This window comes from Manis pentadactyla, chromosome 6 (assembly GCF_030020395.1).
Source record: "Manis pentadactyla isolate mManPen7 chromosome 6, mManPen7.hap1, whole genome shotgun sequence".
Classification (NCBI taxonomy): domain Eukaryota; kingdom Metazoa; phylum Chordata; class Mammalia; order Pholidota; family Manidae; genus Manis; species Manis pentadactyla.
In genome coordinates, this window is record NC_080024.1 from 894,846 (window position 1) to 915,659 (window position 20,814).

At 63.4% G+C, this 20,814-nt stretch overlaps 1 protein-coding gene across 25 annotated transcripts in view; it reads left to right on the forward strand.

Moving 5' to 3' along the window:
• The window catches only part of KIF1A (kinesin family member 1A), an 86,375-nt gene that overhangs the window by 40,188 nt on the left and 25,373 nt on the right, over positions 1-20,814 (forward strand). For 7 of the 25 annotated variants that reach the window (XM_036901241.2, XM_036901242.2, XM_036901243.2 and 4 more), the window contains 17 exons: positions 789-922; positions 1,683-1,762; positions 2,023-2,098; positions 4,360-4,439; positions 4,708-4,814; positions 5,664-5,747; positions 6,097-6,277; positions 6,350-6,422; positions 6,585-6,678; positions 7,588-7,736; positions 8,040-8,218; positions 9,381-9,518; positions 16,358-16,476; positions 17,914-17,999; positions 19,053-19,191; positions 19,417-19,588; positions 19,747-19,837. In XM_036901241.2, the coding sequence (XP_036757136.2) occupies positions 789-922; positions 1,683-1,762; positions 2,023-2,098; positions 4,360-4,439; positions 4,708-4,814; positions 5,664-5,747; positions 6,097-6,277; positions 6,350-6,422; positions 6,585-6,678; positions 7,588-7,736; positions 8,040-8,218; positions 9,381-9,518; positions 16,358-16,476; positions 17,914-17,999; positions 19,053-19,191; positions 19,417-19,588; positions 19,747-19,837 (1,982 nt within the window). Of the gene's footprint in view, positions 1-710; positions 923-1,682; positions 1,763-2,022; positions 2,099-4,359; positions 4,440-4,707; positions 4,815-5,663; positions 5,748-6,096; positions 6,278-6,349; positions 6,423-6,584; positions 6,679-7,587; positions 7,737-8,039; positions 8,219-9,380; positions 9,519-10,186; positions 10,448-16,357; positions 16,477-17,913; positions 18,000-19,052; positions 19,192-19,412; positions 19,589-19,746; positions 19,838-20,814 lie in introns of all 25 variants that reach the window. The other 18 variants (XM_057503344.1, XM_057503345.1, XM_057503346.1 and 15 more) reach the window with 6 other exon arrangements.

Consider the following 20,814-nt stretch of genomic DNA (forward strand, 5'->3'; position numbering starts at 1 on the left):
CTTTGCACCTTGGGGTCCCCAGAGCCCGTGCTGTCCTGTGTTTGCTGCTGCTCTGCTGTGTGTCTGCTTCTGCGGGGCCTCTGGGCACCTCCCACCCCCACGGCACGGAGCCCTGGGGTGGTGAGGGCTCTCTGGGTGCCCCAGTGCAGGGGGAACCCGGGGCCCAGAACAGCCTCTTGGACATGCACAAATAGGGGCTCCCTTGGGGTCCTGCAGTCTGTCTCTCCTCCAGGGCATTCTTCGGGCTGATATCCCTGCTCAGTGGCACTGCACAGTTATTAGGTCCTGTTGGTGGAGGATGCAGGGGTGGGTGCCCACAGCAGGGGGATGAGGATGGGCCACAGGGCCCTGGGGGCAGGGAGGCCACTGGGCAGGGACATACTCACATACTCGCGTGCTCACGGTGCAGAGGCACAGGGTGGCCCAGAAGGCGTGGCTGGGCTTGCAGGTGCGGGAGAGCAGAGAGAAGCTGAGGGGCGCCCAGGGCCTGGGGACCTGCTGCTTTGAGGGGGTGGGGTGGGGCTGGCACCCAGCTGGTCCCAGCGTGGGGTCAGGCCGCCCTGCATGCGCTTGTCCAGTGTGGGCCGGCTGAGCCTGGCTCGTGTTTCCGCTTCCTGCCGTCTCTTCATCACCTCTGGCTTTTCCCAACGGTCTTTCTTTTCTCTCCCTCCTGTCTGTCTGCCCACCCTCCCCTCCCCTTCCTCCCATAGATGTGTCCGACCTTGAGAACAATAACCGTAACCGTGGCGGGGCGGAGTTGAGTCAAGCCCCTGACAATCTCTCCACAGTGACCAACGCCCTGGTGGGCGTGAGCCCCTCATCCTCGCTCTCGGCCCTGTCCAGCCGCGCTGCGTCCGTGTCCAGTCTGCACGAGCGCATCTTGTTTGCCCCAGGCAGTGAGGAGGCCATCGAAAGGCTGAAGGTGAGGGCCCGGCTGCCAGGGGCACCAGGCTCTGGGAAAATGGGCTGCGCCTAGAGAACTGGGTGTCTCCTGGCCCTCCCCGGGGCCCCCTGTCTGGGGGCTGGACGCCGGGGCAGTTGCGAATCCTCTCCTTGGTGAATGGTTGTGCTAACGGCTGAGGGTGGGCTGGGATGGAGGTGTACAGGTGGGTGCAGGCTGAGCCTCAGCCCCGGTGCCCCCCCACTGGCGGGGTTCTGCCCAGCGCCGTGGAGCCCGCCTCCTGCTGAGAAGAGCGTGCATCCTCTGGGCTCCTCCCCGCCTCCCAGCAGCCCTGTGCTTGCACCTGCCCGAGGATATTCACTGTGACAGGGAGGGCAGGCTTTAGGCTGCAACTCTGAGCTCCTTTGAAGTGCTAGGTGCTGGGTGGTGGGGTGAGCTGAGGGGCCTGAGGGACCAAGGCAGAGGCCCAGGAGGTGGGGTGGGGGCCGGGGCCCCGGGGTGGAGGGCTGGGCAGGAACAGGGACGACTGCTGAGGCTGCAGGAGGGCCTCGGAACCAGCATCCGTTTCTCTCCCTCCAGCTCACTCTGCTCTTTCCTTCTCTGGGGCGTCCCGTCGAACGTGTTAACCCTCAGCCCTTCACCTTGATCTTTCCGACTTTGCCCTGCCAGGAAGGACCCAGGAATCAGGGTCTCGGGCCTCCGTGCCCTGCAGGGGGCTGTCCTTCACCTGGTTGTCCACCCATACGGCCCCTGCCCTCATTCTGCCTGTGTCCCTTCCCAGGAGACAGAGAAGATCATAGCTGAGCTTAACGAGACTTGGGAAGAGAAGCTACGGCGGACCGAAGCCATCCGGATGGAGAGGTGGGTGAGGGGGCGCCACGCTGTACCCTGGGCTCCCACACCTGGGTGGCCATGTCCCAGCACAAGGCAAACCTGGCTCCTCCTGCCCAGCGACCCCCCACCCCGTGTCACCACTGGCCCGTTTGGATCAGGTGGCCTGCCCTCTAAGCAGGTGCCATAACTCACTGGCCAGGTGCTCCCAGTTGGCCAGTGGTCAGTTGGGGGGAGGCAGGCCCTGCAGCCCCTCAAGGTTCAAGCTGACCCCCGCCCCTGCCTCCCAGGGAAGCGCTGCTGGCTGAGATGGGCGTGGCCATGCGGGAGGATGGCGGCACCCTGGGCGTTTTCTCTCCCAAAAAGGTAGGCACCGGTCCCAGTACTGTGGTGCTGCCCTGACGTGGGCAGGGTGACCCATGGCCCTTTCCAGGGTGCCAGATCCTCTGAGAGGTTGAAGGGATCCTCTTGGGTGGTGGGACACGGCCGTGGGGCTGCATAACAGGGGCCATGCTCACCCACAGCCAGGCCTTCCCTGTGTGGGTGTTGGCCTACTTCCTCACGGCAGGCTGTCCCTGTGGCCTTGGGACACCTAGATAGGTCACCTAGCTGCCTGAGGGGTGGCCTGGGTCCCTGGAGGTTGGTGAGACTGCGGATCCTGAAACACGTGGGTCCTGGACCTGCCTGCTGCCCCTGGCCAGGGCCTGGCTGGATGTGGAGCTGGGAGCCGGCTGCCCTCTTGGAGCTTAGCTAAAGTGGAGTCCGGCAGCCCCACCAGGACCCCTCTCTTCCACCCAGGCCTGGGTCACCCATCAGACCCAGGCATGTCAGCTCAAGGCACTCAGATGGAGCAGAGCACCTCTCATTCAGTAGCTCAGATGGGATATAGCATGAGCATTTGGGAAAGTCTCTGGTAAATCTAGGACCCAGACACCCCCCATCCATCCCAAAGATTGCCAAACCCTTAGAGCCCTTAGGAAACAAGCTTCAAGCCTGTAGGCCTCCCTGGAGGTGGTGGCAGTGGTGTGTTCTGACCCCAGGGTAGGGCTCTCCAGGCCCTGCCCCTGCTACCTCATTAGTGAGCAAACAGCTGGCCTGCCTTCCCCAGAGCAGCCCCACTATGGCCAGCTTTTCACCCCGGCCTTGTCTGGGGCAAGGGTTTCTGGGGCAAGGGTTTCTGTGTTTGCCAGTCAGTGAAGCCAGTGGCATGTGCTGTGGGGACCCCGAGGGAATTGGGGCATGAGGCTAGGTGTGATGGGCTCCGCACCCAGGGTGGCTGCTCCCTGCGAATGGGCCAGGCTCCCTGGGCTTCTGCCCCCCACTGCCAGGCCGGGAGCAGCACGTGCTGAGGCCATGAGGAAGCGGGGTGCCAGGGAGGCCTGTGGACCAGCACTTGGGATGGCCTGTGGAGCAGGTGGAGCCTGGAGGGGTCTTCTTGCATTCACTTCCTCTCTGGGGAGGCCTTTGGTTTCTTCTGAGCGGACTGTTCCTGGGCTACCTGGGGGTTGGGATGTACCCTGGGGCTGGCAAGCACAGCTGTGGGTACAGGCATCCTCAGGACACTTGCTCCCCGGGTTCTTTGATTTCGTGGTGGCAGAGGGATTTGCTGGTGGTCTGGGTCTGGGCACTACCCAGGAGTGGGAGGGCAGCCTGGAGGATGCCTGGGACACCTCCTCCCAATAGGGCAGCATTCCAGGGACCCCAAAGAGCACATATGCCAGCTGGGAGGGTGAGCACAGGCCCTGCCTGGCTGGATGCCCGCCCTGCTCAGGGGAAGGGGCTGGTTGTGGTGTTTTCCCCCAGTGTCTGATGACCACATCTTCACAACCTGCACGGGGTGTGGGTGGGGCATTGTGGGAGGTACACACTGGGGTGGGGGCAGCTTGCCCCAAGGCACCAGATGGGAAACTGAGGAAGCTGTCCCAGCCTCCACCATGCTGTAGGACCCTAGCCTGGGACACAGTATGGAGTGCCCTAGAAGTGCTGGGGGCACAGAGACCCTGGAGTGAGAGCAGTGGAGGAGGCAGAGATGGGGGGTCCAGCCCCTGCTGGGGGCGAGTGGGGCAGGGCTTACATGGGCAGCTGGTGGGAGGCTGTCGCCTTTGGTAGGCCCGTGGACAGGAGAGGCATGGGCTCCAACCCAGGTGGCTAGCAGGGACTTCCTTCGCAGCCTCTGCTCCACCCCAGGGCCCGAGCCCTCCTCCCTGCCAGCGTCCTAGTGGTTCCTGACCCACCGGTCCACTGGAGCCCTCAGCTCCTGTATGCCCCACAGCCCTCTTTAGCACAGAGGAATGGGCCCAGACTCCAGTGCCCTGGACTCCACGGGACCAAGCCTGCACCCTGTTCGTCCACGGGCGCAGCACAGGCTGAGTGCCTGGGCTCAGCCCCACCTAGCCTGCTGCCTGGCAGCTGTGTCCCCAGGTCTCCAGGGTCCCCATCAGAGGCTGCTCCTCGGGGATGCTTTCCTTTCACCTTTCTTGTCATCTGCCAGGCTGCGTGCACACCCTGTCCCCAGGAGGCCAGGCCTGGGGCTGGTGGTGACCTGGCACCTTGGGGGAGAGGTCAGGCGGGTGGCCAGTGCCGGGCTCCTGCCCTCTGCTGGAGAGCTTTCCCTCCTGTCTCCCCAGACACCACACCTCGTCAACCTGAATGAGGACCCACTGATGTCTGAGTGCCTCCTCTACTACATCAAGGATGGGGTCACCAGGTACGGGCCAGAGGGGCACAGGCCCCCAGGGTGTAGCCTGCCCGTGCTCCCTCCTGGAGGTGATCCCGTGGGCCAGTCTGGTCTTCAAGGCTCTCCAGGCTGAGTTTGGGGGGTACCCCTGGGTCCCCACTCATGTGCACCCTGGACAGTTCCTGCAGGAGGCCAGCTGGGTGTCCTTGGAGGCCGCAGGGGGCCCTGGCGGGGGGCCGGTGGGTGTTATCATGGGTGCGCTGGTTGGGGCCAGTGCTGACGGCGCGCCTGCCCCCAGAGTGGGCCGGGAGGACGCGGAGCGGCGGCAGGACATCGTCCTGAGTGGGCACTTCATCAAGGAGGAGCACTGTGTCTTCCGGAGCGACTCCCGAGGGGGCAGTGAAGGTGGGCCCAGCCCTGCTCCCCCCAACCCCCCAGCACTGACGGTCAGGCTTCAGTGAGGCTCACAGGGTCAGCCCCAGGCCAGCTCGCCACCCCTCCACCCAGTCAGTTCCCATGAGAAGGGTGCCTTGAAGGCTGGGCTGGGGGACACGGGGCTCCCTCCCCATGTGGGGGTGGTTGGGGATGTTCGTGGTGCAGGACAGTAAGCCATGGAAATAAACCCAGTCCCAGAGTGGAGAACTATTTTGAGACCCTGCTTTCCTGTCGGCTGTGGAGCAGCCATCTGCCCATTTCCCCCGCCTGCAGCCAGCCCCCTCCCATCACCCGTCTGCAGCGTGACCCTCTTGGCGGGGAGGTACCTGCTGTGTCACCCATGCCCCAAGCTCCGGGCGGCAGGCCAGTGACCAAAGCCCGCTGTGTGGCTGGGACACCTTGGGGTGGTGGCTTCAGCCAGTGTTGGGACATTGGTTTACCCAGAATTCTCTGTCCTCAAAGCCTGTCCTCCCCTGGGTTGGTGAGCACAAAGCCCAGAGGGGCTCTAGGACCACCAGGGGTGTGCTAGCCACTGTTTCCCATCTGTGCCCACCTGGAGACTCTGATAGGCCTCAGAGGTCAGCCCAGGACAGTCCCCCGGCTCTCTGACCTGGGGACATTTGGCATCACTTTCCTTATCTGTTGGCTGAGAGCAACCCCTTCCAGCTTCTCTGAGGCCAAAAGTCAGGCTCTGCAGCTAGCAGGGAGGAGAGAGGCCTGGTGGGCCAGGTGCGCTGAACCCTGCAGGTGGGCAAAGGGTATGGCCACCCAGATAACAATCCTCATGGTCCTCTCTGGCCCCCCACCCCTGTCCTATAGCCGTGGTGACCCTGGAGCCCTGTGATGGAGCAGACACCTACGTTAATGGCAAGAAGGTCACAGAGCCCAGCATCCTGCGGTCAGGTGTGGCTGGGGTGACAGCGCTGTTGTTTTGGGACTGGGTCTGACTGCTGGCTCATGGCATAGCCCAGGCTGGAAGGGGAGGCTTCAACTTGGGGTCCCCCTCCTGGCCCTTGGGCCCAGCTGCAATCCGGGCTCAGGGCAGGGAGTATGGGGACATGAGCCGCTGAGAGGGCTGGGTGAGGCCTAGGGAGGACTGACCTACAGGCCTGGGGGCTCCTGGGGTCTGGGGCCCTCCCTGGGTAGGTGATGATGGGACCCCCACTGGAGGAAGCACCTGCACTTCCATGTCTCACCCTCGAGGCTACCGGAGGCTGCAGGTTCCACATCCAGCCTTGCCTCTGTGCCCCAGGAAACCGAATCATCATGGGAAAGAGCCACGTGTTCCGGTTCAACCACCCCGAACAGGCGAGGCAGGAGCGTGAGCGCACGCCATGCGCCGAGACTCCTGCCGAGCCCGTGGACTGGGCCTTCGCCCAGCGCGAGCTGCTGGAGAAACAGGGCATCGACATGAAGCAGGAGATGGAGCAGAGGTGGGCCTCCGCCAGCCGCCCTGCCCACCACGGCCGCGTCGCCCAGGCTGCTCACCCTCACCGCTCTTGCAGGCTCCAGGAGCTGGAGGACCAGTACCGCCGGGAGCGAGAGGAGGCCACCTACCTGCTGGAGCAGCAGAGGCTGGTGAGGGCGGCCCCCACGCCGGGGCTGGAGGAGCCGGGGTGCCTGCTTCCCCTGCCCGACTCTCGGCTCCCCGAGCCCTGGGAGGCCCCCCACTGGAGGAACGATGGGGAGGCTGGGGGCACCTGATCTCCGCGGGGAGTCAGGCCTTGCTTCTGTGCTCAGGACTATGAGAGTAAGCTGGAGGCCCTGCAGAGGCAGATGGACTCCCGGTACTACCCCGAGGCCAACGATGAGGAGGAGGAGCCGGGGGACGAAGGTGAGCAGCTCCGCAGGCGTGCAGGGGGCAGGCTCTCAGAGAAGGGACAGCCCTTGGGCCGCTCCGTGGAGGTCAGCCGGTTGGCGCCTTTGCCCTGGGGTCCCTGCGTGTCCCTGAGAGGCACACACGGAGGGAGGTCCGGGGACCGTATGTACATAACGTGTGCACACAGGCACGCACACACGTTCAGGCTCTGGCGGGAGCAGACCAGATGATGGGAACAGTGGGGCAGATGGCACCGTGAGGGCTCTAGCACAGGGCGCTGCCTGCCGGTGTGGGGCCGGTGCCCCCAGGACGTGGTCCTTCTGCGCCGCTCCTCAGGAGCCATTTTCTGTGTGCTTGCCCGGGCGGCCCCCTGCTGACCTCATGCTGCCCCAGGCTTTGAGGGGGGCTGCAGGACCCAAGCACACAGGGAGTCGGGCTCGGGGCTCACATGCCACTTGGCCTCCAGTCAGCTGGTCAGTGCCTTCATGCTGAGTGACCTTGGCCTCCCCTTGTCTGGGCTTGCCTGCCCAACGAGGCTCCTTCCCTCAGGGTGGGGGTGCTTAGGGGAGGGCTCATCGGGAGGATGGGCCCCTCCTGGCATCCCTGCCTGTCCTTCTCTCTCCTGACAGAGGGCACGTGAGCTGGGAGGGGGCATGTGGGTCAGCCAGCCGTCTCCTGCCCCTCCCGCAGGTCATGGCTGTGAGTCTGTGTGCTGCCCCTGCAGCCCTTGCTGAGAGCGCTCGGCCTCCCTGGGGCCCGCAGAGCCATTTCAGGCCCCTCCCTGGGGCATATCTTTCTGCTGGTTTTCTTTCTGAGCGCCCAGAAGAGTTAGTGTGAAATTGGGGGCCCAAAAACAGAGCCCCAGCCCGGGCTCAGGTTGGATGACGTGGCCCTTGGTGATGATCCTGCACGCCCGTCCCACAGTCCAGTGGACAGAGAGGGAGTGCGAGCTGGCGCTGTGGGCCTTCCGGAAGTGGAAGTGGTACCAGTTCACGTCCCTGCGGGACCTGCTGTGGGGCAATGCCATCTTCCTCAAGGAGGCCAATGCCATCAGCGTGGAGCTCAAGAAGAAGGTGGGTGGGCTCCCATGCCCATCTTGGCTGGCCCTGCTCTCTGCAGGGCTTGGCGCTGCTCAGCACTGGGCCCTCTGCCTCTGGGGTGGCTGCCTGACCAGGGCCGCAGCAGGTGGGCCGCGCAGAGGCCAGGGCCTGACTGAGCTCGGGGTGGACTGGCCAGCAGGCGTAGCGCCCAGTTCAGCAGCTAGTGGAGGGCTCAGTGGCCGCGGTGGGTGCCGCTGTGATCTCCAGGCGGTAGGCAGGAGCCCCCGGGCTGTGCCCCCGCTGCAGCTGATAGGCAGTCCCCTTGTACTGTCACAGGTCCAGTTCCAGTTCGTCCTGCTCACAGACACTCTCTACTCCCCGCTGCCGCCGGATCTGCTGCCCCCAGATGCTGCCAAGGACCGGGAGACCCGCCCCTTCCCCCGCACCATCGTGGCCGTGGAGGTCCAGGACCAGAAGAATGGGGCCACCCATTACTGGACGCTGGAGAAGCTCAGGTGTGGTGGGGGCAGCTGAGCTGGACACAGGGGTGACCCTCCCTGGGTCCTGGGGGTGGGCGCAGGTTTTGTGGTGCCTACATGTCCATGCAGCCATTTCTCCTTTTAATTTCTTTAAAATAAAAGTAAATGGGATCCAGCCTTGTTCTTGTGTCCGTGTTCCCCTCCTACCAATGTGGTAGCAAAGAGTAATGTGGCTTTACTTTACCCAGGAAGTGGGGCTGGGCCATGGCCAGCAGGGCCCCCAGAGCTCCTGGGCCAGCATACAGGACTGAGGGGCAGGTCAGTGCCCCACGTCTGCCCGGAGCTCAGTGAGGCAGTTGGGGTGGGGGGGGCGCCTCCGCCGGGAGCCGCAGCCTCCGCTTTTATACCCACTCACTTTTATACCCACTCACAGTGCTACTCACACCCCTACCCTCACACACAGACACTCGCACACCTTCCTTTCTTGTCTGGTTCATCCACACACACACATGCACACACAAGGCAGACACACAAGGTCACAGGCAGATGCACACACAGGCAGACACGCACATACTCACAGGCAGACTCACAGTTCACAGACAGACACAGAAGCTCACAAGCAGACATACACATTCAAACACACTCCTGCTCCACTCTCACTGCCCCTTCCAACCTCCTGGGGGCTACTTTGGGGAGCACAAATACCCACCACTACGTCGTTCATGTTACACATGAGCCCAGAGGGAGATTGTTGCATTTCCTTTCTTCCTCAACCTGTTGGTTTCCTGGGATGGTAACCTGTAAACTTTTCTGTATCCCATCACCAATTTGCCCTTCATTCCTTAAGCTTCCAGGGCAAGCTAGAAGCCCACGTGCTGAGCCTCCCCACTCTGGCTGCTGGTGGCTTCTCTCTCTCCCCTTCTCCACCTGCCAACTGGCCCAGCCCTGTCCCTGATTGTCACTTTAAATCATGTTGCTTTCACTTGGTCAAGGTTGAGAGGATTAGTGGTGAGCTCTCACGCTTGACCGGAGGTCCCTTGCTCATGGTTGACAAATTTGGGGGACCACAGAGGGTCCGTCAGCGAACCACCATGAGCCTTGGATGACCCCAGGCGGGGCCCTTTGGCTGGGGCCAGGCTGAGCGCTGTCCCCAGAGTTGGTGCAGCCTGGGCCTATGCTGATGTCTGTGCCCCTGCAGGCAGCGCCTGGACCTGATGAGGGAGATGTATGACCGGGCGGCCGAGGTACCCTCTAGTGTCATTGAAGACTGTGACAATGTGGTAACTGGTGGAGACCCCTTCTACGACCGCTTTCCCTGGTTCCGGCTGGTGGGCAGGTAGGCACCTCCCACTCTCTCTGGGCCAAGAGGGAGCAGGGAAGTAGGCCATAGGATGGGGGCAGGGAGTGGCCCTTCTCCCAAGGCCAGGACCCCCCAGCCAGCCCTGGCATGACATGAAGGGGGAAGAGCAAATGCCCTTTCCCCCCTTGTCCTCGGTCTGAGGTTCCCCCAGCCACTCCTCTCCACATACCAGTGGGCCCTATTAGGGGAAATGGGGAGGTGTTCTCATCATTGCCACTTACAAGTGTGTGAACGAACGTGTGGCTTACTCAGGCTTCTGGGTCACCCGGTGGCCATGCAGGTGTGAGCAGAGAGGCAGACCCAGAGTCCTGTGAGCCCTTGCCGTGCTCTCCCAGCCTGGGGTCTGCGCCCCGCACCCCACGGGATGTGGCGCTTTGACGCTGCAGCATGGCCACACTCACCAGGTCCTGACCAGGCCTCGGCTGCACCTGGGCAGGGCCACGCCTGCCCGAGCCTTCTGGAGCCATCCACTGGTGCACATGCAGTTTCTTTCCAAGCCTGGGGAAGGGTGCACTTTGGTTCTTTTGTCTTTCAAAGCAGCATTCCTGGTGGTCTGTGTGTTTGGTGTTGGTTCTAAACAGAAGCTCCCGCCCCCTGCGAGCAGCCGGTGTTAACTTCTCTCTGTCTTGTCGCACTAACCTCAGTTCAGTCATCTCTGGCTGCGACAGCTACCCTCTTCTCAACACATGCATGAGCGAGCGCATGGCTGCTCTCACCCCCTCCCCCACCTTCTCGAGCCCTGACTCCGACGCCACCGAGCCTGCCGAGGAGCAGAGCGTGGGGGAGGAGGAGGAGGAGGAGGAGGAGGAGGAGGACCTGGAGGACGACGTCTTTCCGGAGCACGGGCTGTGCGACGGCCGGGACCCGTTTTACGACCGGCCCCCCCTGTTCAGTTTAGTAGGAAGGTTGGTGAGGTCGAGGACAGCATGCTGGGAAGGAACCAGCTCTTTTGCGCAGGAGCACTGCTGCGGGCACAATCTGACTGCTGTCGGGGCATGACAACCCCGTGCCGGACAGCTCCCCGCCCCAGCCGAGGCTGGCCTTGGGGCAGGGCTCCCCAGGAGCGGTGGTGAGGGAGCACAAGGGCTCCCAGCCCTCCTGGAGTGCACCCAGCAGGGGACCCACTTAGGGAGATGCGTGGGCCTGAGCAAGGTCCCCCGGTTTGTGCAGAGAGGCCCCAGAGCCCCGGCAGTACGTGCAGGGCCTGCGGGCAACACTGGGAGGTGGGGGCCTGCGTCTTTGTATCCACCACCAGAGGAGGCGGCTTCACCTCCCTCTGCTGTTCTCCAAAAGAGGTGGAGGGTCCCGGCCGCTCCCAGCCCTGCCCTCTCTGTGGGAGAAAGAGCAGGCCTCCCCGTCTGGGGCAGGGAAGGAGAGCTGGCGTTCAGGGTGGAGGGTCTCCCTCTGCGGCAGGGAGCCACGTAGACCCTGCTTCTCTGAGCCTGTCTGTCCGAGGGTGAGGACAGTTCATTCCTCCTGACTTCTCAGGCCATCACGGTGCAGTACAGGCACACGAGGCCCGTGCCTTCATGGGAAGTGCCCTTGCAGGGGGCTGGTGGCTACGTTTCCTAGGTGGATGGGAGAGGCCAAAGTCTGGAGGTGCAGGCCCTGGGTAAGCCCAGACCCAGTGTGTCCTACAGGCAGATTGGGCAAATACAGCTGCCGTTCACCTTTTTTATGATAGTGGAATGGAAGCAAGACAGGCAAAGGAAAGCTCTAGAAAACCTAGCCGTAGTAATAGGAAATTTGGCTCACTAGACAACTGAATTTACATGTTTGGTGCATACAGAAAGCTGTAAGCTAGTTGCAACAGCAATCTCTTGGAGTTCGAGATCACTTACTTGTGCGGGGCCGATGGTGTTTGGAAGTCATGACCTTGGCACACCAATACTGAGGGATTAATTAGACTGGCTCAGAAATGGGGTTTCCCTGGGAGCCCCGGGGTGCACATGATGGCGTGAAAGCCCCACTGGTTCCTCTTGGAAGGAAGCAGGTTCCCGTGGGTACATGTCAGTTTTCTCTAATTAGTTTTCCATGTGTGTTTTGTGCTGGCCTATGGGTCCAAGACTCAGGGCTCTCTCCCTCCAAGATGCCTCAGTCTGGGCTTCCTTCTCTGCTGAGCCTGAGAGAGAGGTGTAGCCCCAGGGCCAGCTCCACGCAGGCCTCTCAGGAAGCTCCAGGCTGCTAGAGCCAGGCCCCCTGGCCTGCTGGGCCTGTGGGTGGCTCAGGCGTCAGGCTGGCGTGGGGTCAGCACGCAGGGGAGTGAGGACACCAGGAGGAACGGGTGTGGGCTCTGCAGTCTCAGCTGGAAAGAGCTGGGTCCTTCCAACACTTGTTCCCCTCTGTGGATCTGAGATGTTACCAAACCAAAGTCCTCCAGGAGAGGCGGGCCCCGGACGGCGGTGGGCGGTCAGTGAAGGGCCTCGACTGGAAACATCTGATCTTTTGGTTTGGCAAGAATTGGCTTCTCCCGTGCGGCAGCTGTGCAGGCCCGGGTCCTGAGAAGGGCCCTGCCTTAGGCTCCCTTTTATCCTCTGGTAGCCGCTGGCTCTCTCCAAAGCTTGAGCAAACTGGGGGTGCCCACTTTGGTCTCCCTTTGGAAAGGCTTTCCCGGCCCCAGCATGCGGCTCTGCACCTCACCAGTCTCGTGGTTAGCCCTGCCTCCTCCCCGCCTGCCGCACTCGGCCCTGGCTCTGCCGCCTCTGCCGCTGCCTCTCTCTCTCTGGGCGGGTTTCAGCCTGCTTCAAGGTGCGCTCACCTGTGTGAACAAGGCCCCAGGGCCCCTCCCCCAAGTCCAGGGCCAGCCCCCAGGAGGCCTCTGCCTCTGGTGGTCTGGGGTGCCAGGTGAACTGGGGTGGTGGGGTGCCCTGGCCCAGGAAGCTGTGGTTTTTCTGAGAACCCTCCCCGCCTGGACCACCGCTTTCAGCAGGTGGGCTGACAGGGGAGCTGCAGAGAGGAGGGTGAGGGGCTGACTGCCTGGGGAGAAGGGTCCGAGGGGAGGGGGACTGGGTGAGGGAGGGCAGGTGACTGCCCAGTGGAAGTGTCCAGGACACTGGGTGGAAAACCATTTACCTGCCGTGTCCACCCTGTGCCACCTGGGCTAGCACGGCCTGCCCCTCAGCTCCCAGCTGGGTGCCCTCTGTGTGGGGCCACTCAGCCTGAATCTTCAACCATGAGTCTGGGAGCCCCTCTGTGTGGGTGGGACCCTCTGGGCAGGCTTGGGCTGTACTGGCCCTGTGGTGGCAGGTGCTGATGTCAGCTTGTTTCTGGCATCCAGAGACAGTGAGGGGAGGCATAGCCTCTGCACCACGGCGCCCCCCGCCACATCCAGGGTGCTGGGGGTCAGGGCAGGGTCTGCTTGTGGGGTGGGAGCTTCCAGCTCCCACTTGCAGCCCCTGGGGGCTGCTGCTCCCTAGAATGTGCCCCACACCATTGGGATTAGGGGCAGCAGGGAGGAGAGAGAGGGGCAGCATCTAGTGCCAGATGCACCTTTGCCTACTTGGAGCACCCCGTCGGGGCGCCCTCTGGAGCAGGAGCGCGTGTACTTCCCCAAAGCTGAATGACATAGTTCAGGGAAGGTGCGGGAGGGCTTGGTCACGGGCCCTGGGGGTCTTTTTCACTGTACAGCCCTTGACCTCCAAACAGGTCCCTCAAGGCTGCCGCTCTGGGAGGCCTGTGTCTGGGGCACAGCAGGATACACTGACCGTGTGAACTTGGCCATTGTGGTTTTTGATGCCAGAAGTGTCTGGGTTTTCTTTCCCCTCTGAAATGAGAAATCATGAAAGATCGCGAAAAAATTGATCCACTTTATTAGCTGGTGCCCGGTGCCCACGCAGTTGAGGGCTGGATAGCAGCCAGCTTGTGGGTTCGGATCCCAGCGAGGCCCTACCTGGCAGCCCCAGCAACTGCCTGAACACCTCTGTGCCTGCTCCTCGCCTGCGGTGCGGTAGCGAGGCCGGGTCTCAGCGCCCAGCATGCCGTCGTCACACGTCACTGCAGATGCCAGGGTTTGGTGCCCCCTCGGGAGAGAAAGGTGCAGCCAAGTGAGCTGCTGTGGAGGGCAGCCCCAGCTTCGGTGCTGAGACGTGGGGAGCGGGCTCCAGAATGGGCAGGGCGTGGCCTGCCGGCTGCCCGCGGTGGCCCCAGGGAGCTCAGCCCGCAGCCTCACACCATATCCTCACCGGAGTTTTCGGTCTCAGTTTGAGCTTTGGGGATACGAGGGTCCCGGCCCCTGTCTGATCTGTGGGAACTCGGAATCTTCATAATGCTACAGGTTGCTGAGCCTGTGGGCTGGCAGTGTGGCAGAGTCCCCTTGGGATGACCACCATAGGTTTGGACAGGGCTTGTTGAGCAGTGAGGCTAGTCGGGAGCTGGGATGGGCTTGTCTGCCACAGCTGCGCCTTCTGAGCTGCAAGGGCCCCGTCCCGCCTCCATTCACCTCTCTGCCCTGTCTCAGATCCCTCTGGCCTGGCCCTTGAGGGGGCAAGGGTGGAGAGTCTGCAGGTGGGTGGGCATGGACCCTGTGAACTCTCCCCCACCCTTACTGCCCCCAGTCCCTCAGTGGGGTCCCAGGGAGCTCTAGGCTTGTGGGTCATCTCAGAGGTGCTGTGAGTGGTGGTCTGGGTGGCCCCAGAGCCCAGGGTCCTGCTTGCTTATAGCCACCCCTTGCGGAATTACCCCCTAAGCCTTGTGGGGGCCCAACGCAGGGTCAGGGCGGCATGTTCAGCCTGAGTCCTGGGCTCCCCTATTTCCCCTTCTGGACCACACAGCTTTGTGTGTGGGCAGGCCCCTCACCCATCCCAGCCAAGCACAAGTCCTTGGCTGGGAGCCCATGTACCCAGGTGGGAAGAGTACCACTGCCCCCACCAAGGTGGGTCCGGTCTCTGCCCGCTGGGTCCCCAGTGTGGCTGCAGCAATAGGCTTCCACTCTCTGGACCTCGGCCAGACAGCGCTTCCTCTTGTGACCTGGGCCAAAGCTCTTTTCACCTCAGGTGGTCAGGGGCAGCCAAGTCCAACCCCTCACCCCCGCCCCAGTCAGGCAGGGATCTGTCTGCGCTGACCCCGGTGAGTTCCCAGAGGGAAGGGCCTTGGGGAAGAACTCTGGGGCGTTCTCGGAAGGCCTGTGCCAAGGAAAAGAGGGGCTCTGGGAAGCCACCGGGGGCTTCCTCTGCCCCAGGAAGGGGGCCCAGGGCGACGCTCGGTCCCCATAAGGCAGTGTGCCCCTTCCCTCTGTATTGGCCTGGGGGTGCCCAGAAAGCAAGAGACAGTTGACAGAAGGACCGGCTGGGAAGTTGGGACAGAGACAGCAGAGGAAGGCGAGTGGATGCCGGTGGGCGGCCAGGAGCGGCAGTGAGGAGCCGGCAGCACAGTGGCGGGGCAGAGGGTGCCAAGGCAGAGGGTGCCAGGGACTGAGCCAGCAGGGTCCAGGCAGTGGGCTTGGGCGTCACTGAGGACATAGGGGGTCTGACAGGGACTGAAAGGCCCTCTGGTTTCTGTGGAGTGCCTGGGGGAGCAGGAGGGTGCCCCGTGGGGACGGAGGACAAAGGACTGCCAAGAAGCGCTGAGGGGCTGCCAGAACCAGCGTGGTGCTTGGGTTCCTGACCTGCTGGGGCGGCTGGCAGGGTGGCACCGCTCGGGAGCCTGCTGGAGAGCACTGTGCTCACGGGGGCATCTGGAGCTGGGTGTCCTGGAGCCAGTGGGGGCACAAGGCCCAGCGGCTCAGCCTCTCCTCCTGATCCTCCAGCTCTGCCCTTGGCCATGCACCTGGGTGCCGGCACCCGCCTGCAGACTTAGACCCCTTCCCTCCACCCTCCGTCCCCATTGCTCCTCCCCTCTGCCTGCCCCTTGTCCAGCCTCCCTGCCGGGGTGCCAGGTTCCCTCACCCAACTGTCGGCACTGCCTCCCTGCCTCCCACCCTCCTGTGCCCGATCCTGCTCGTGCCCTGGGACCACCAGCCCCAGCTCCGCCGTGGCTCAGGGCTGTTGCTGTCCTGCCTCTGGGTGGAGCAGGAGCCGCCAGTCAGCTCTGCACCTGAGCGCAGGGTGGGGTGGAGGCAGCCTGAGTTGACTGTGGGCTCTCACCAGGATGGGGTGGGTGACGTAGGGGTGGGGCGTTTGAGTCCAGCTCACCCCTCCCGCCGGGCTGGGTGGCACAGGGTCTTCTGGGTTCGTCTCTGCTCCTTGCTGCCCATGCGACGCCGCACGCTGGCCAGCTTGGAATGCAGCAGCCACCCGTGACACGGCCTCTGCCTGCCTGTCGGGCAGTGGCTGCATGCGCAGCTGAGCTGCCCGGGATTGGGAGGGCTGTGGGGGCCTACCAGGCAGTGCCGTGGGCCTGGGGCTGTCCTCAGGTCTCCCGTGAGCCAGCGTCCCTTGACACTAGGCTGGGGGTCTTGCTGCATCTTGGGGCGCTGACGCCGAGTAGCCCCTACCTGCCGTGCCCCCGGAAAGGGCTCCGCAGGAAACCCCGCCGTCCAAGCCCTCTGGGGATGTGCTTGAGGGTCTTAGCTCAGCGTGACCGGGTCCTGTCCTCCTCCTCCTTGAAGCAGGCTGAACCTCCCTCAGCTCTTCTGTTCCCTCGGCTGGTACGGCCCACAGGCTTTGCCCTCTCTAGCCCTGCTCACTGCCTCTGCTCCCACCGCACATGCCTCTGCCTCTGTCCCTCCGCCTTCTGTCTCCTCTGTGCCCCTGGACCCTCCCCTCCCTGCCGCCTGCCTGTGCTTTGCTCTGCTCCGCAGTGTCGTGTCATGAGCCCAGGCCGTGCCTCCACTCAGCACACGCTGGGGTGACCCTGCCCTCGCCTCTGCTTCTCCCTAGGGCCTTCGTGTACCTGAGCAACCTGCTGTACCCGGTGCCCCTGGTGCACCGTGTGGCCATTGTCAGCGAGAAGGGCGAGGTGAAGGGCTTCCTCCGTGTGGCCGTCCAGGCCATCTCAGGTGCGTGCTGTGTGGCCCCCTGGCTCTGCCTTCGTACACAAGGCCCGGCGGGCAGGGAGGTCAGTACCGACCCCTCTGGTCCTCCACCCCTCCCACTGGCACCAGGTGCGGGTGGCTAGGTGGGGGCTGAGGGAGAACCCTCTGCTGCCCAGCATTTGGCTCTGGCCTCCTGGACTCTCCCAGGTCAGCTGGGGCCCCCCAGGGCTGTGCAGGCCAAGCCCCATCTGGATCATGGCCCCGCCTCCCATCAGGCAGTCCTAGGTGGACCCAGAGACCACCTGGCTCCTGACCACCTGGTGTGGTGCGGTGCTTTCCTGCCCACCCCTCCGCTGCCATCTCCAAGCCCCGGGACAGGCACACGGGCCCTAGCCCCTGTCTCCCTCCCCACTCAGCAGCCCTCAGAGCCTCCACCAGTTCTTCAGTGCACCCTTCCTTCTGAGCCCTTGGTCCCCCTGGCACTGGCCGTGCTTGAGGAGGCCCTCCCTCCAGTGTGGGTGTGGTGACAGGAGCCCCTCTCTGCAGAGGTGGGCACACATGCCGCCTACTCACTGACCACCCTTGCCAGCTGGGCTCCTGGCTGCGCCAGCCACTGTCTGCCTTTAAGCCTGACATTCCCTGGCTAGTGGCTATGGTGAGGAGAGGAACTTAGTGGTTCCTCAGTGGTCACAGAAGTCATGCTGCACTTTCCCCGGCCTGGAGACCTCATCTGATTTAGCACCAAGCCCTGCAGTGCACAGGCCCTGGGTGATGGCACGACTGAGCATGGCAGTGTCAGTGGGCCCATGGGTACCAGAACAGAGGGTTGGAGTGCCCGGGGATCTGCAAGGCCTCCCAGGATGGTATCTAGTCAGATGGCTGGAGCTGGGGTTCAGGGAGGCTGACGGAACCAGGAATGGAGGTCCTCTAGGCAAGAGGAAAAGGGTCTGTTTGCCCCAAGCACTGTGGAAACTAGAGAACCCTATGAAGCCCAGGGGTGTGGCACGTGTGGGGAGTGGGCCTGGGGGCTGGGAGGGCTCCTTGGGGGCAGTGAGCACCCAGATGGCCAGTGATGGTGGCCAGAGGACTGGTGTGGTACGGTGAGAGAGGGTCAGGAGGGCCTGGGTTCTGCTGGAGATCTGGGTCTGGGGGTTGCAGGGTGAGGAGAGAGAGGCAGAAGTCATAAGTTAAGCTTTGAAATGTGGAGTCTTTGCCCATCAGAGCCACCGTGGGGAGGATGTGGCTGCGTCTGGGCCTGGGCGGCATGGGCTGACGTCAGGGTGCCTGGGACGGCACCCTGCTTGTTCCCGAGCCCAGCTGACCGTGTCGGGCTTCCCTGTGCGGGTGAGGGCACGTGCACGCCCTGGCTCCCAAGCCCTCCCCCACCGGCCTTTGCCTGGTGCCGTCACGCCACCTGGGGGGCAAGCCGGGCCCTGACTGCCTGCTCGGTTCCTGTTTCAGCCGATGAAGAGGCCCCCGATTATGGCTCTGGTGTCCGTCAGTCGGGAACTGCCAAAATCTCCTTCGATGACCAGCATTTTGAAAAGGTAACATGTGAGAGTCAGTCCAGCCGTCTAGTACCGACCCACACGCCTCCAACCCCACCTGAGGTGCCAGCTGCATGGCAGGGTCCTGCCCCCTCCCCCCAACCCAGCCAACCACCCGGGGCCTCCTGGGGTCGCTTTCCGTCTTCCCAAGCCCTCGGCCTCCTGGCCTGTCCCCGTACCTCATTGTCTGACTTGCCCTGACCCACTGTGTCCAGCCATCTCCCCCATCACAGGCCTCAGCCTCAGGCAGGGACACAGCAGGCATGTTCCTGGAACAGCCACAAGGACGCTACACCCCCGGTGCCCCTTCTGTCATGCTCACTGTCCTGGGGGTCCCTGCAGGACTCTGTTGCCACCACTGGCTTTGTAGTCCCCCCACCCCAACATCCCAGTGAGCTCGGAAGGGCATAGAGAGCCCTCATCACGGTCCCAACAGCAGGTGCTGGGAGACCTGCTGTGGCACCTGAAGACAGGGTGCTGCCCCCTCCAGCCCTCACTGAAGGGACCATGACTTCCACCTGGGCTTCCCTTTTCTGCTGCCAGGCTAGAGAGGGGAGGGCGAAGGTCCTTCTTGGTGCCCCCCAACCAGACAGCCACTTAGCTGCCAGGCACAGTGGCTCCTTCCCTCTCTGTTTAGGCTCTTTCCCTGCCCTTCCCTGAACCCTGCCGCCCATCACCCGACCCTGAACCTCTGTCTCCTACACTGTCCCTCTCAGAGGGGGTCGTCAATGGTGCGGATGCATGGGGGGCAAAGGTCATCAGGCAGAAAGCTTGGGGTGTGCAGAGGGGTACAGGAGGCTGTGTGCACCCCTGGTGGCAGGCACCTGACGAGGGCCCTGAGCACCATCAGAGTTTACCTGCGTCCTGCCATGAGGAGGAGCGAGGGCAGCACCCTGGCTGGGTACTTGCAGAACGGAAGACCATCGGCTGGTCCCCCTTTCCCAGCACAGAGGCGCACAGGCTGGGACAGCGTGGGAAGCTAGTTCTCTGGAGCTAGTTATCTGAAGGCCCCACCCAGGCTGGCTGCCTCAACCGTGTCCCCCTGCCACACAGTTCCAGTCCGAGTCCTGCCCCGTGGTGGGGATGTCCCGCTCAGGGACTTCCCAGGAGGAGCTGCGCATCGTGGAAGGCCAGGGCCAGGGCACAGACACAGGGCCCTCCGCCGACGAGGTCAACAACAACACCTGCTCCGGTACAACACCTGCTCCGGTGGGCCTCGGGGTGCAGGGCATGGGGCTTGGGCAGGCCCCCCTCCCCTGCAGCCTGAGGCCCTCTCAGTCCAGCACAGGCGGGACAGACCAAGCCCCTTCCCCCTTGGCCAGCCTCCTGTGGGGGCTTGAGGGGCCTTCAGTGGGCCCCCTGCCTGAGCCCAGGCTCCAGCCCCTCAGGTCCCACCATGTTGCTCTGCCCTCGGCAGCTGTGCCTCCGGAAGATCTCCTCCCAGACAGCCCTGAGAAAGGTGCCCCAGATGGGCCCCTGGGTGCCACCCTGGACCACCTGCACCTGGGCAGCACCTTCACCTTCCGCGTGACCGTCCTGCAGGCGTCCAGCATCTCTGCAGAATATGCCGACATCTTCTGCCAGTTCAAGTGAGCCCCAGCGCCGGGGCTGGCTTGTGTGGGTGGGCGGGTGGGCCCTTAGCCGAGTGTCGCCTGCTTTGGGTCTGCTCGCACTGGTAACCCCACAAGGCCTCGGGTCGTGTTCCGAGTTCCCTGCGCCCAAGCAAGCATCTCCTGCTTCTTTGCAGCTTCATCCATCGCCACGACGAGGCCTTCTCTACAGAGCCCTTGAAGAACACAGGGCGGGGTCCCCCACTTGGCTTCTACCACGTCCAAAACGTATGTCCTCAGAGCCCCAGTCCCCCGCTGGTGGGCCCTCCAGGGCTCTGGCCTTGTGTGGCCTCCCTAACACTGAGCCGAGCCCCAGCCATTCTCCACCCCTCCTCCTCCCTCCTCTGAGTACCAGCTGTGTACCAGGTGCTGCCTGGGAGTGTGGCAGGGCCTCAGGTGCCAGGTGAGGTGTGGGGGGGCCATGGCAGGTTTAAGACTGGAGGTGGTGGCCCGATAAGCCCCCCGAGAGCTCCCTGCGGTGAGCCTTGGGCAGATATGGATGTAGTGTCTGGGGTGCCTGGTGCTGGGGAAGAGGCAGGCAGGACATACAGAGGGCACGGGATGCCTGGGCATAGTTCAGAGAGGTCAGGAGAGCTCTGGGCAGGGGAGGGTCTCCAGCTAGGCGGTCAGGACAGCCGGGGGTTTTCAGGTGGGACAGCTCTTTGAGTTGGGAGAATGGGCTGCCTTGGCAGTGGAGGAGGTGTGCTTCCCTTGGCCATAATGAAAGCTGCCAGGGCCGAGGCCTCGAGGGCCCGCCATGGAGGGCAGAGTCAAGTCTGAGCTGCCACGTGGCCTGTGCCTGGGCTTGCACACTGGCCATCCTGACCCTTGGGAGGTTAGGGCTTCAGTTTATTAATTGTGGGGGACGCAATTCAACCCATAATTCTTGGTGAGCAGGCAAGGGCCCAAAGAGGGTCAGTCCAGACCACAGAGCCCCCACCCCCTATGCTTGGTCCACCTTCTTGAGCTCTGTTCCGAAAGAGCATCCAAGCCCCATGGCTCAGCCCGGTCTGTCCTGGGGAGAGAGCCCAGTGTTGCCCACTGGTGGTGTGTCCACGGGGTGTGTGCTGGGGGAGAGGTGGGGCTGGAAGGACTAGGCTAGGAGCTTTGCCCCTGTCATGGGCAGAGGTCCACGCCTGGCCGGCGGTCTCCAATCTGGGCCTGGCAGGCTCAGCTCTCCATGAAGCAGAGAGCTTACCTCTGTG